The sequence below is a fragment of the Mytilus trossulus genome, chromosome 10, assembly GCF_036588685.1.
Source record: "Mytilus trossulus isolate FHL-02 chromosome 10, PNRI_Mtr1.1.1.hap1, whole genome shotgun sequence".
In the NCBI taxonomy this organism is placed as follows: domain Eukaryota; kingdom Metazoa; phylum Mollusca; class Bivalvia; order Mytilida; family Mytilidae; genus Mytilus; species Mytilus trossulus.
In genome coordinates, this window is record NC_086382.1 from 3,114,541 (window position 1) to 3,130,683 (window position 16,143).

Here is a 16,143-nt window from a genome sequence, read left to right on the forward strand (position 1 = left end):
TAAGAGAGGGTTTATAAAATAACCATTAATTTTCATGAAAACAGGTGTAATTGATTAAATACTTTGCAAAATTAATATCTAATAAATGTAGTACTAACAAATCTTTACTTCAATTAATATTAGGACCTAGCCTAGGTATTACCTTTCATTTCACAGGTGTTCAAAATATGTGAAAATATTTTTTGCCTTTTTTTTGCAATTTAGACAGAACTGTTTTAAATCAAACTTTCATATATATCCAAAAAAATATTTTTACAAAACAAAATAACCAATTTGGTTCTTTATCATATTAAAGAACAATCTTCTGCTAAAGATCACTTATGAAATATTTGCCACTGGACATTAAGCAACCAACAATCAATATACTAAATGTCAACAACACATCTTGTTCTTTAATGAAGATAAAAGACTACTACCACACAAAGTGATGTCTCAGTTGGGTCAAGTATTTATTTACCTACTGTGTTAACTGTCCATTACTTCTTTGACCTTACCACTCAGCCTCTGACCTTATCACTCAAATTCTTCTCTTAATTCTCAGTCAAGTGATATATTTGTGTTTCTGGTTGGTCAGTTGTAATAATATCAACAAGTTGCTTTCTAAATAATTAACATATTTTGTATTTGTAAAAATAATTAAAACCTGTTTATTTTTGTTGCCCTCTCAGCAGTAACAGATGAGGACTTTGTACTTATAAAGTACTCAACATGTGTTTGTGTCTACAGCTGATTAACAAAACAAGAAACTAAACTATCTGGTATTCTCATCATTCTTAGCAACCTCAAACTCTTATTTTTTATCCTTCTTCTTTTTCTTTTTTATGAACACCTGACATTTAAAATTTAACATTTTTTTTTTAAATCATGGAATTTTTTTGTCAAGTATTCTGTCTTTGTAAAAATTATGTAATTTAAAAAATGAAATCAAAACCTTTTAACATGGAAAAAGACCAAGGCACCAGAATCAAAGTCTGATGCATTACAGTGACAGTTGTCTCTTTTTGGTCAGTGGCAAATATTTCATGAAATTCATACTTTATGAAATAAAATATGTGTTTCTACATTAGGATGAAATTTTGTATACTGCTTTAAATTATGAATGGAAACTAGTTCTATTTTATTAGATAAAAAGTTGAAATAAACTATAATAAATTCCTATTACCTAAATGTCTCATCTAATAAAATTAAGTAGTCAAGTAAATATGTTCCAAAGAAATGTACTTTAATATCTATAGGTATATTTATTACATTTACTCTGCAGTTAATTTCATTTATTGAAACATTATTTGATTACTAAAATAAACAGGATAAAGATTATTCCATTCATAATTCTATTTGTAAACAGTCAAAACATGCACTATTTTGTATCACATGAATAACTAACTTATTTATCATTTTAACATTTTTCCTCCCACAAAACTTTAAACAATCAAATTTCAATTAATTTGAATTTAAAGAACATTAAGACCAAATAGTATAATGTATTATGGGTTTTGCTCAGACAGTTGGCAGTTGTACAGTGATCTATATATGCTTAACTCAAATTATAACCCCGATTTATACTTTTCCTGACCTTCTGATTATTTTTTTTCTTAGAAATCAACATGTGGCTTGTTTAATCTCTGTTTTATATAGGTAAAAATTGATTATGATAATCAAGTTTTTTGCTTTCTAAATTTCCTATTATGGTCCAACACAAAATCTTGTTGGAACCCCCTTATTTAAGATGATCTATGCATTTGAATGGGAGCATATAGTTGGAACCCCCCTTTACTCTGGGTTGGGAAACCCCCGATTTTTAAAATGGCTGGATCCGCCCCTGAATATGGTATCACACTCATTGCAATTGTAGAATCTATAGGATTGTTATCTTATTGGAAATACAAACCATATCTTCTTATTCTTATAAAAAATTAGGGAGATTTCTATACCCAGATCTAGATACATATATGTATATACTGTTTTGTTCTTTTGTTGGGTTTTTTTGTATGATGTATTGTAAAATTATTATGTTGATTTCTGTATGGCTTCAACCCATACATTCCATATGGGTAAAAATGTGCGTTTATTCTCTAAACTAAATTAAAAGTAATGGCCTAAATGCATACCCTGAAATTTTTATTGATACTTATGGTAATAAAATAAAAATAAAGACAAAATGTCCAACTTAATCCAATTAAATTTCTCAACTCATTTATTTCAAAATTCAATTTTCAATTTTTATTTTTTTTTAAATGCTACCTGCTCTATTTTTGTTAAGGAGGAAACCCTCATTTCAAAGTTTATGGAACCACCTTCATTTTGACCTTATGAAAGTTCATTGTTGAAATCAAAATTGTTTATCTGAAACTCAGCGTAAATCATAAGTTACTAAATTTACTAAGATTATCAAAGCAGAAATTTTCATTGTAAAATATAACAAAACTATTTACATCTTGAAAGAAAAAAGTAGTTAAAACTGTCAGAATCTAAAATAACAGATCCCAAAATCAACGTCCATCATTATAACAATTATCTAGTCTAATCAAACGTAACTTCAAATATCTTGACTTTCAATTAAATAACCGTTTCAAGGTTTGCTATAAACTCAATGAAGGATAGAAGTTTTCAAATCATTCAGAACAAAAAAGCCTCCCTGGGAAATGTCAAAATCAACGAGCTTCAAATTAAAACTCAATTGTATAAAGTATAAACATCCTCATATACATCCGATTACATAGTTCTTTTTCAATTTGATTACAATCCATCACAATTTATATCCATACTAAAAAACAACTCTGAAAAGTCATTTGTTTAATTGAATAATTTAAATAATCTGTCCTAATTAATCTATCAATGATTTGTGTTTAAGATGATAATGTAGACGTTTTTTGGGGAAGAAGGAAATATGATTTTGCATAAGTCATACTGTTTTCTATGGTATCAATTTCTGCTATTACGAAATCATGTGTAAATCTGTCCATTCATACATAATAAGTACAGAAATCTCAGGATGCCTGTCTACGTTTCTGCTAAAACGGGAAAATGACTGTGGTAGTTATTTCCGCCAAATAAAACGGAGAGGATAGATACAGGACGTTGCAATTTGTTTACTGAAGAATCCACGACTTTTTACTATTGATATAAATAATATATGTCATATATCATGCAGTCCCCTATAATGGAACTTTTAGTTCTGAAAAGTAATTACCTTTCAACCTCAGTAGAAGGACTTTTGATTATATCTTATGTTTTTTGTATTTTATTCTCCACTTCTCAACATTTATTTGTTTACATACAATTTGATCATTAGTGTTTTACCATTAAAGAATGTTGACAAATTAGGCAAGTCAATATGAAAGCTGGCAAGAAGTCCTTGAAAATATATTGTATTTTCCCATTTGTTGTATGTTATTGGCCCATTAATATCGACATAAAAGGCTTTTTCAGTACAGTATGCAGACATTTGTACATCAAAAGTTCTAGGACCTTTTTTATTGATGCAATAAAATTTGCTTGTCCAAAAATGTGAGTCTTTAATTAAAAGTTCATCAATTTGGAATGCTGTATGTGTCTTTATTTTGTTCAAATTCTTCACAGAGACAAATCTTAGTCTCTTTTAGAAAAGTTTATATGAGTTTGACTCTCCCTTTGGTATCTTTTGTCCCTCTTTTTTTTAAAAGCTTTATATTAAAAGAGTATCCTATTCTGACATAGACAGCCTAGATAGTATAAAGTTTACATGTTTAACCTGTTGAATTTATTAGATACGCCCATGAAGGCATTACACAATTGTATTTGTATTAGCCCTTAAAGCTTGTAAAATTTACTTTTTTTCAGTGATTTGAAACCCTGCACGTCATGCTTTACTATAACAAAAGGTTAAATTTTGCAAGAACCCTAATATCTTTAAAGGTACACCCAATTAGACTTTCACCCTTATGTAAGGCCAAAAAAAAAGTATGTGTGTTTACAGTGTACCCCTACCAACCCTAATTTTGATCCCCTACCCTAAAGTTTTTTGGCCATTTTTGATTAATTACAGCCACTGTTAAAGTCACAATGTTGCTCCCATAGACTCAATGTATAAAAATCCCCACCTTAGTAACCTAACCTGGTTTTTTTCAGCATGTGATAGTAATCACACATACTTTTTTGTTTGGCCTTATAGGTGTATGTAATCAGTAAAACTTACCTGATAAAGTTTACAATCTTTATTACAAAATAGATCCTCCCCTTTCACACTCCTCACCTGAAAAATATAAATATAGTCAGTTATTATTTTTTCCTACTTATTTAAGACTAAATTTTAATATATATGCCCTTTAAAATATCCAATTTCCCAAAATTTACTTTCCCTCATCTTACAATGCACAAATCTTTTTATTGTCTCTGATCATCCTGAAAATGTGAGAAACATTTACCACTGGACAATAACATTATTCATCAAACTAGATATAGGAAGATGTGGTATGTGTGCCAATGAGACAGCTCTACATCCAAGCAACAATTTATAAAAGTAGACCTTACTTTAACCTGTATTTTTTTATTTTGTAATATCTTTTTTAAGCATATTTTAAGGGCAATCACATGTTATAAAGTAGTTATACAATTTTAATAAGGGTGAGTTCAAATAACTACTATTATTTTTTTCTTTTTCTTTCTTTTCTGTTGTTTTTGTTGAATTAGAAACTTTTCTATAATTTATATTCCAGCAATATCTAATTAATCACAATACAATGATACATATCTGATTCTTTATCATGTTTATGATAATCGATTGTTCTTTTTTGTTTGATTCAATGCCAATGCAAACAAGTGTCTACACCTGTGCTAAGGACGCTAACGCACTATGAATATGAACTCTGCCTTGTTTTAAATGGACAAACTGAGCTGGAATTGTAAACAGACCAAAGTTAGACACCCAGGTACATTATTTTGACCCCAAGCTGCAGTGGAGGATTTAGATAGAGGGTTCCCCAGGTTGGAAGCCCCTTTTTTTTTTTAACACGATGAATGCATTTGAATGGAGACATATGGCATACCCATAGCCAGGGAAAACAAATAAGCACTGTTAAAGTCAATGTTCTGTTCGAATTGTGACTTTTAAAGTCAGGTTTGTGAGTCCAACGACCCCCCCCCCCCCCCCCCCCTGGACATTCCTGTCTACGGGCCTGCATGTATGTACCCATAGCCAGGGAAAACAAATAAGCACTGTTAAAGTCAATGTTCTGTTCGAATTGTGACTTTTAAAGTCAGGTTTGTGAGTCCAACGACCCCCCCCCCTGGACATTCCTGTCTACGGGCCTGCATGTATGTAGACCCTATGTACCCCACTTTTATCATGGGTGGGGACCACAAAATTTTTTTTTTTTTAAATGACTGGATCCAACACCTAGCTGACACTATTATGCTCTTACTCCTTCATACTTTTATGTTAATGGGAGATACAGGAGATACTGTTTCAACAAATTACTGAGTTATTTCCCCTTTTATTTTTTCAGAAACATTGCTGCATGACTGTATTACTTTCTGTTTTACTGAAGACTTACACAATGTACACATTTTTTTTTTAAAACAAATAAAATTGAGAATGGAAATGACCCTCTATAAAATAGAAAATCATAAAATTACCATTAGAATAAAAAAAAGTCTTGCATGTGTTTCAAGGAAATGCATCATAAAAATAACATGATAGTCATCTTGAAGCTTGTATTAACTTTTGTGAAAATACCAATAAACATATTATGCAATTTCTAAAGAATCTGAAGGGGTTTACAGAAAAGAGAATAATGGGAAGACAAAATAAAGAAAACAGAAAAATAGACCAAAAATTAAGAATATAGGTGGGTTAAAAAAAAAGATAGGAGAAAATGGGCCTATTAATGTAAAACTAGAGCAGAGAATAGAAGATAATAACAAAGAGAATAACTAAATGGGCAAACATTTTAAGAGTACAGCAATAAGTACTTCCCAATAAAGGACCCCATTCTTCAGATCATTATAACTAGTATTAAAACGTGCCAGTGTACAATTAAAATAGGTAATTAAATTCTACAATTTAATGCATGAAGTTTGTAAAAAACAGCTTCATTAAACCTTGTGTAAAACCAGAAAATGCAATAAGCATCTAACTACTATCGCAACTGATTAATAGCTATCATTTCCTGGAATATCTTGGAACATAGACATAAAGTAGGAGAAACAAAATGAACCACATGCAATTTAAGGGTGGATTTGTTGGGGATGGTTTGCTTATTAAATACAAATTATACCCTGCAAAACAAAAACAATCTAACTTGAATCATGAGCTCCTTAACCCTTTAACCCCCAATCCCACCTGTAGGCGTGATGGCGACAACCGTTCTTTGATGTTCCGTATGACCCTCCATACCTTTTTTGAACTGCCACACCTGAACTGTCATGATAGCAGGAACTTCAACCAAGCAGTTCATGGTCCATAAATTCTTATCAGACGTCTGTTTATAAAAATATGGCACTTTGTAAGCCATTTAAGAGTTCAAAATCAGAAAAACGTGAAAAGTTGCCAAAATCAGGTGGGGTTGTGCATCTTTTGAAAGCCACTACATAACTGGTAGTCATTCAATGTAGGTATGAACTATTATCTTAAATGCATGAATAGGTGGTATAGGAACACAAAGAGGCATAATATGGCCAATAGGAAACAAGTCTGTAAAATCTAGGTTACAGTTTTGTCAAAAATCAGTAAAAACAGACATTTAGACAGTCCTGACTTGACAATATTAATTCGCCAGCAAGACACTTAAGTCCCATATACTTCAGGTTAGCATGAATGGACTGCAATAACTATAGGGTAAGACTTGAATGACAAAGAAACACAGTTGGGTCAATGTTCACCTCTCAAGGTCGTTTTGAAATCGGAAAATGACCATTTTTCAGTGGGGGTGGGTTTAAACATACGAGAAAAACTTACACCTCCCACCCATGCCATCTACCCCCATATCAGGCAAATCTCAATATATAGTTTATTTTAATAGATCAGCATCAAGAGTCTGCTAATTTGCATACAATTTGCATATGATTGCAAATTTTCAAAAATGCCTGATTTTCCAGAAACCTCTTGGGGGCTAATGAGTTTTAACTATACTCACAAAAAGACACTTAGCAGTGGCAGATTTATAATGCATTTGAATGGGTGACATATGATTAGACCCCTCTTTTTTAGAATAAGAAATTTATCTAATAGATTTTGATAGTAGATCTTTAATCATTTCTATCTATGCTAAGACTCAGACTTATAAATAAGCTGTGCACATTGTATATTAAAATGAGGTCTATGGATGTCTTTTCGTTTTTTTTAATTATTGAACTCTCTGACATAATGCTTTTTAAAACACACACCTCATTTTACTATTTCGACTATTTTTTACTAGATAAATTTGCAAATACAAAGATCATTAATTATCATGCTGGTCAAAATAAATGAATATCAACAATGATCAATGGGATTTTTAGGCATGGTGTATAAATGTTAAATTAATGTGTCAATGCATTTAAACAGGCGATAGGGATATTACAAATTACATAATGCTATAGTAATGAAGATATACAAACTAAACGTGCATGTTTAGTTTGATGATCAAAGTACGAAATAATCGAAACAGTTCAGAAAATATTGGATTCATATAAATTGTATTTGTTTTGTTGCTTTCTTTCAACAATTGATACAACTCCATTTCTGACTTGGAACAAATCTTTTCTTGCATGACATCACATGAGTAATCAAAACATCAAATTCACATCTCAACACGCAATAGAATATGCTTCATTTTTTTTAACATTAATTTGGAGACAACCGGTGGCGGGGAAAGAAACGTTTAATGAGCATCCGAAACGATATGTCTCTGCAGTATCTGCAGGCACTAAATTGTAACTTTAATATTAACCAAACCACATCCTTAATACTTTAAAAAATTGAGGGTTTTCGAATCACTTTTCTGAGATTCATCATTACATTTCTAAATTGAAAAAAAAGATAAACAAATACTTGATTTTTTAGGAAAATTGTTAGATCCTGCAATAAAACCCAAAAAAGCAGTTCCGAAGTTAGACTGTTACTAGTCATTGAGTCTGGTGGTTGTTACTGTGACATGGGACATGTCCCGAGAACACATTTTTTTCTTAGTGCATTTCTTTTAAACAATAAATCAGTCAATTTAAAAAAAAATGCAAGTTATTCACTGTTATATATATATGTAAAACCAAGGACGTCACGATAACGGCTGTGCAAGTCCTTGGTCCACAGATCTCCACATGCTGCTCACTCCTCCTGTGGAGTGACAACTCCAGTTGTTATTTTACCCAAACATAAATTATATTGTGACTTTTTTCCTTTGACTTTTTTTTCTTGTGATTTTTTTTCCTGTGACCGTTTTTTCTTGTGACTTTTTTTCCTATGTATTTTGTGACTTTTTTCCCGTTTACAAAATAGATAGGTAATCGTTGACGCATGCATTCAGTGGTTCCCTTAATGGAAAATTCTGGATCCTCCACTGTTCACTGTGCTTAAACGGCCGTGGGTAACTTAAGTTACCCACAGCCCAAGATGGAGCCGCCTGGCTTCGGTAAGGAAGTTTGCTCCTATATAATTACAATACCATGCATACAAAAGAAATGTTCAGTAATTAAAAAGTTATATAAATCTTTTAAGGAAACTTTGCAATGTAAAACGTGGTTTGTTACTACAAAATAAACGATTACAGCACGATTTTCCAAAACACTTATGATGTCCGTAACTTCAAAACAAATAGTCCGTAACTTTTTTCCTTGTACCAATAGGGATGTCCGTAACTTTAGTATGATGTCGGTAACTTTCAAAGAATCTTTATTCGTAGATGTAATTAAAAAAAAGAAATGATTAATAAAAAAAATATCGAACTCCTAGGAATATTCAAACGGGAAGTCCTTTATAGAATGGCAAAGCCAAAAGCTCAAGTTAACACACCAAACGAATGGAAAACAACGGTCATATTCCTGCCTTGGTACAGGCATTTACGTAAAATTACAAAAATACTGAACTCTGAAGAAAATTCAAAAAGGAAAGTCCCTTATAAAATGGAAAAATCTAAAGCTCAACGGAATGGATAACAACTGCCATTTTCCTGACTTGGTACAGGCATTTTTTTGTACGGCAAAAGTAATGCATCTTACATTCTACTGGCTTTATAGATTGTTAACTGCTTAAGTTTTAGATGATAAATCATGACATTCAGGTTATAAATCTCACCATTTCCAACTGTAGAAATTACATTAATAGTGAACATATGAAAATGACCTCAGGAGAACAAGTTCGGAGGTCAATCCTTAGCAGAAATACATAGATGAATCAGTCCAAACCTCTCAAGAAGATGTGTATGATTTGATACCCGATCTTATTAAATCCCTGAGGTCAATGAAACTTTATGAATATTTTAAATCTACTTTTATTGCTATAATAAACTGAATCCTGTTCAACAATATAGCTTTCCATCTATTCCTAGATATTGGCACTTTTTTTCTCACAATCAACAACACATCACACTAGATACTTTTTTGGCTAAAAATTCAGAAATTATTTAAAGGAAAGGATATCAATTTTTCCGCGGCTATACCGACCAAGGACTCATCAGTGAACAATCTATAAAGCTAGAAGAATGTTAGATAAATTTCGTCGTATCGTAAGATCCCGTTTTATCCCGGGAATATTTTTTTTTAAATTTAACGGAAAATCCGTGACACTCTGGTTTGCTTTTTCTCTTGTTTAGTTTGAAGCATATTGTTATTGTATAAATCTATGTAATAATATAAGGGGTTTGATAGTGTTTATTGTCCTTTAAGTGTTGAAATTGTTAATTTTTTAAATTTTGAAAAAAAGTTACCCACATCCGAAAATAAAGTTACGGACAGTCTGATTATTTTTTACTTATAAGTTACGGACATCTTATGCATTTTTCAAAAGTTGGCCTTGCGCTAAAATGAAGTCAAAATTAACAAATTTGAAGTGATGGTAAGTGATTTCTTTATTCAAAAGTCCTATCAATATTTACATAGATCATTAAAAACGTTGCAAAAAGTAGATTTCGTATCAACTATCATCTCAACAAGTTTAGAGTCCGCCATCTTGGGCTGTGGGTAACTTAAGTTACCCACGGCCGTTTAAGCACAGTGACTGTTCTTGGACGTCGGATCAAAGTGCAGAAAACATATACGTGAATACTTGAAAAGTTAACATTTTCCGCGCGGGGAGTCACGAATGAACACTAGAAATGGAACTTTTACAAATTCGAGATCGAATAATGTCGCCCGAGCCTCTGTCATTTTTTGAGGTACAAACTTGTGTAGCCGGTGGTTCATGCTTAAACATTCGCCGGTTGACCAATACAAGTAAATATGTAGCTCAAAACAAACTCTGTAATAACCTGGGCCACCCACAAGGACAAGGACCATGAAAGTGAACAGTTTAACAATCTGGAAGATGTAGCACTTCACATATATTCACCAACACAAGACTTTAAAATATATACCGAAATATTCTATCCTAACCCCTCGGTTAAAAAGTATGAATAATATGTTATTTCTGTCCAATCAAGCTACGGAAAATATGTTTCCCCTACTAAGATTGATATATGTACTAAAACTATAAATACTACTTCGCATTAGTGCATAGCAACTTTTTGACAAACAGTAACATTCTTGGCAAGCATATACAGAAAGACTATAAAGGAAAATTCTATCACACTAAACATGCTAAAAGAATGTCAAAGAATCTATATAAGGCCACACCAATTTAATTTCTTGTTCTACGGATTTTTGGACTCCAAAAATTGGGGCGAGCGAGCGATTTGAAAATTTTAATAAAAAAATATTTAATTTGCAAATTTTTGAGGCGAAGCTAAAAAAGTAAAGGCGAGCGATTATAATTTTTTTTTGTAAACATAAAATAGTAGGTTTTGACTATATTAAAACTTGATTTATCACTTGTACCTTGACATTTCTTTAATTTATGAAGTATTTTTTCCCTGTTCAACAAGAAATAATTGAATAATTAAACCTGGTCTATGTATGTGTGACTGACAATGAGACAATTCTCCATCCAAGTCATTATCAGGTTCAGAACAACCCCTTAATGTTATGAATATCCCTTTTATGAGGCGTCAAAATATTAAAGTTATAATATGTTTTTTTGTAAAAACACTTTAAGTACAAAAGGGCTTATATTTTCCCAAAGAACTATAATATTTGGTATTAAATGGTCAAAACATGTACAAGAATTTTGTAATATTCCTGGACTTTAACCATGTTAATACATTTTACTTTAACAGTTTAATATTATTCAAAATAAGTGGACCCATCCCTCTTTTAGAAAAGTTGTTTAAAATAAAATGTATTTCTCCTCTTTTTTAGTAAAAAAAATCTAAGTTGTCAAAGGTTTTGTATAGTAGCACTGTACAAATCCTTAGTATTTCTATTTTCTTTTCTACAACAGACTGAACATGGTAAAATTACCCCTTCAAGGCCCTTGTCTGAGGGAGGGTTGGTCCCAACCTGATAATAACAAACATAGGTCAAAGTACGGCCTTTTACAGAGTGCTTTGATCAAGACCAACCAGCAAGCTATAAGGGACCACAACTTAGTATTGTACACAATCCGAACAGGAAAACCAACGATCTAAATTATATTTCCAAACGGGAAAATTCCAATGAACCACATCAACAAACGATAACAGCTGAACGACAGGTCTCTGAATCAACCAGGACAGGTGCACAAACCTGCAGCGGGTATGACCGTCACCATACATTATAATTGCAGTTGAAGGCAAATCCTTCAGAAGTTCTTTGTACTTTATTTTAACAACGAACATTTTTTTTATAGGGAATATAAGTTAGGGGGAAAGAAACCAACGTTTTGTTCTGTACTGCTATTTCTATTTATATCGGAGCACCCCCGCTTGGAATAAATTGGTTTCATGCTGAAACAAATATTCTCGCAGATATCTACAGTGTTGGAGGGTGCTGATAGGTTTAAAATCGTTATATAAAGGCTAGACTGTGATTTTAAAAAACAAATGTTGAGATCTTTATAAAATATTTAAAAAAAAAAACGGTGCGGGAAATGGACATGATTTCATTTCCGGATGCGGGAAGCGGGAATATAATAAAAATAAAAAAAATCTGTTTTGAAAAAAATAGGTGCGGGCGGGTCCGTCGAACAAGTAATCAAATTGGTGTGGCCTAAAACTCAAGGCTCTAAAGAGCCTGTTTCGCTCACCTAAATGTGAAGCTCTTAAACATTGGGGGTGAGAATCTAATCCATCTCTAACTGTCTAAAATATCTTTTTGACAGATATTTGTATTACTTTTATTTTCTTTAATTTCTGTATGCAGTTTATTGCAATCTCAGTCAATTGTTTGCCAAACATACAAAAAGTAAAACATCGTCCGAAAGATTCAAAAGCTTTTGAAAGTTTTGGAATGACAAGTTCCACCACTTTGACTATTTGTAAATGTTGTCGTACCGATTATATTTTTGCTGTCTTGTCCGGCTATGCTGACCTACTTGTAGATCTGTCATTGCTGATCATTATTGATGTGGACAGATTTTCTTGGCGTGCAAGTGTTTTCTATTTATCGTGAACTTCAGACCAAAAAGAATGGTAAAATTTGTCAATACGGCACATACAGTACATTTTCATGATATAATTCTGGATACAACTTATCAGTTGCACATTTACTAGTAATGGAAATATAAATCCACCTCCGCATCAAAGCAATACATTGCAAAGCAAACAAATTATGTAAATTTGATAGTATATAAAATATAACATCATATATATATATACTGTATATCTATTTTTGCGTGATATTGGAATTTTAATAAGTATATATGTGATCGTGTTTCAAAAAGTGTCATTTCATTCCCATGCTGGTAGTATCAATGCAGACGAATTAATATAAGCTGCACATTTGTTGCATATCCTCTCCTGCATATGCAGGTATATAAAATTTGTCCAAATTACCAGATTACGAAGATTTTCTAAATTAAACACTTCTTGTATTGACGTTAAATTATTCTAATGTTTACTTAATTGTCGGGTCAACAGGAAATGGGATATTTTCAGATATCTACGTACAAATGTATTATTTTAAATTGAAATTGAAATGTGCTTCTCAATTAAGTCGCTGACATGGGAAGAGGGGTGAAGTTTCTAGAAATTTAGAAATTAAAGAAGCATACATAGACGTAAATTCTCATATATATGATTCTACATACTAACATTTATATAGAGTTTTTGCTAGATAGTTCGTTCATTCTAACATGTCTTAAGTAATCATTGCTGTAGATTTTTTTAACAGAAAGTTCCATCACTAACATGTGAGTACTCAGTGGTGCAGATTTTTCGAACAGCATATTCATTTTTACGGACATAATGAGTCCTTTCATTCAAACAATCTGAAGTAACTATTGCCGTTGATTTTTTGGACTTAGAAGTACATGCATTCTTACGTGTCTAAAGTAATTATTACTTTAGATTTTTTATAACAGAGAATCTCTTGATTATAAAATTCATTTTATTCAAAATTGAAAAGTTCAGAGTTTATACACTCATAATCAGGACGATTCAGAACTTTTGTGCCATTTGGTCTTGTTGGTAGTTGTCCCATTGGCAATCATACCTAATCTTCTTTATATATTGACAATTGGTAGGCTCCTTGTCCAGAACAATAATGATCGTGTAGGAGTACATATCTTTCGTCATAACTCGGCTGATTCCGTACCCTATCTAAAAATTAGTTTAGCCGAGGGATAAATGGGGGAAAAGCGGAGTCAATCATGCACCCGTGGTTGACCGATGTGTTTTCAGTTTCACGGTTTTGCAGATTTGCTGTCTCGACATTGTTCTTTTATTGTACACGACTACAATATAAATCATTGCTGAAGTATCCATTGACAAAGTATTCATTTCTAAAGTTAAAATTGCTCAAGTAATCATTGCTAAAGTAATCATTGCTAACGTAGTCATTGCTGAAGTAATCATTGCTAAAGTAATCATTGCTAAAGTAGTCATTGCTGAAGTAATCATTGCTAACGTAGTCATTGCTAAAGTAATCATTGCTAACGTAGTCATTGCTGAAGTAATCATTGCTAAAGTAATCATTGCTAAAGTAGTCATTGCTCAAGTAATTATTGGTGAAGAAATTATAAATGCACATATGTTTTGTGGATTGGATATCAGCTGAATCGCTAGCAGCTATGCAAGTAAACGTAAGAAGATGTGATAGTATTACCTCGACCTAATGACATAGAAGTTTACAACTATAGGTCTTTGTACGTCCTCCAACAATGAGTAAAACCCATACACTGCATACAGTCAGCTATAAAATTCCCGAAATGACAATGTAAAACAATTTAAATGGAAAGAAATACTGATTTATTAAAAATACACCCCAAATTGTTACAAGTGTGAAAACGATAAAAATAAACGTGAGAAATTAACATATGGAACATTCCAGTAAAGATACTTATGAAACTTATGCATATTTTATTTAAAAGTTAAAAAACGAAAACAGGACTCAGTTTTTGAAAAAGGATCTGCACCATCAAATGACCCAAATGACCCGTGTATGACCGTGATGACACGTATTCTACGCCTTTATTTATTTTAGACAAAATCTGACTAATTTCCCACAATGTTTTAAATATTTTATTTAAAGTCTAACACAAAAGTATGCAATTTTTAAATTTTTAAAAATCAATATGGATTATGCCCGCTTTCTTAGTTGGAATGTAGAAATTGAGCATCAGTTACCCAAATAGTTTGTTTTTTTGTTTTTTTTTCTATATCTAAAAAACTCTAAAATCAGGCCATGGAAAAAACGTTTGCTTAAGGTTTCTGGACGTGCTCCCACATTCAAGTTATGGCCTATTCTAGTTATTGGAAGTGTGCTGTTCAGGCGATAACAAATACTATATAATAGTGGTCCTCGATATAATATATAAATATAGTATCTTCCCAGTTCAAGTATTACAGTTTGTTTAAAATAACTATTATATTCTCAACCAAAAAAAGTTTGTTTTTAAGTAAAAGTTCAATAAAAAAGTCATGAAAATTTATCAGAAAATTTGGTTGGACACGGGGTGTCTGGATCAAGCCTTGTTTATGTCAACTCACACCCTCTTCGCCGAGGAGGAGGAGACTCTTTGTGGATGTGGGAATCATGGTGTGAAAAGTGGGTTTTAGGACTAAAAAAATGGGATTTAGGACTAAAAAAGTGGGAAATTGAAGAAAAAAAAGGGAATAAAAGTGGGATCTAAGCATGATAAGAAATTCTTAAAAAGTGGGATTCGGGAAATGAGCACCCAGTGTCTCGCTTTCTCAATTCATACCTAGTTGACCATAAACATGAAATATAGTTTTAAATTCTATATACACGTTTTAAATTTTAATGTTTGAGGATCAAACTAGTTAGTCTTTTTTTTTTTTCATTATCCGGCATTGATTGATAAAAGCTCTCACAAAGTGAAGAAATTTGATGCAACTCGATAATATTTAATAGCACAAAATGTAATTTCTTCTTAATTCCCACGTAAAATTTCGTTACTTGTAAGACAATTGCATACAAAGAAATCAAATGCACAGTTGTAGTGAAAATGTCATTTGTAAATTAAGTTCGTAGACGATGATTTATAATATGTAACTTAATCAACGATCAAAGATAGAAAAATCTTTGCATTAAGCTTCAAATTAATGATAAACAATTTCTCTAGATTTATCAAATCGGCTATATGGCTTTTGTTAAAGAAATTCAGCGGGAAAAACCAGCCGATGCAACAATCTGTTATTTGATAGCGCGTGACACAGAAAGACGTGAGAAAATTTCAAAGAAAATTAACAAAAGAGGGGGGGAGTGTAGAAAAAAACCTTTTTCTTGCTCACCTGTCTCTCACACTCTTCATGGCATCGTGAAATTATTATATCTCCATCACAAATATACACAAAAATCCAAATCAGAATTAAAATTTGAAAACATGTATATCCCATTAACTTAGTGTGTTTAGTCATACCGCCATGGTAATCCTGTGTTACTGATAAACTTAGCGACTGCTGAAAGATTCGGTTTCACTATGCACGTAAAAGATTTTCT

At 31.9% G+C, this 16,143-nt stretch overlaps 1 protein-coding gene across 1 annotated transcript in view; it reads right to left on the reverse strand.

Moving 5' to 3' along the window:
• Nucleotides 1-16,143, reverse strand: part of LOC134686565 (proto-oncogene tyrosine-protein kinase ROS-like) — a 106,257-nt gene extending 90,114 nt beyond the window's left edge. Inside the window, exons 1-2 of the mRNA XM_063546237.1 lie at nt 15,936-16,143; nt 4,175-4,231 (exon numbers count right to left, since the gene is read on the reverse strand). Coding sequence (XP_063402307.1) covers nt 4,175-4,231; nt 15,936-16,061 — 183 coding nt within the window. The 5' untranslated portion in view covers nt 16,062-16,143. The remainder of the gene's footprint in view (nt 1-4,174; nt 4,232-15,935) is intronic.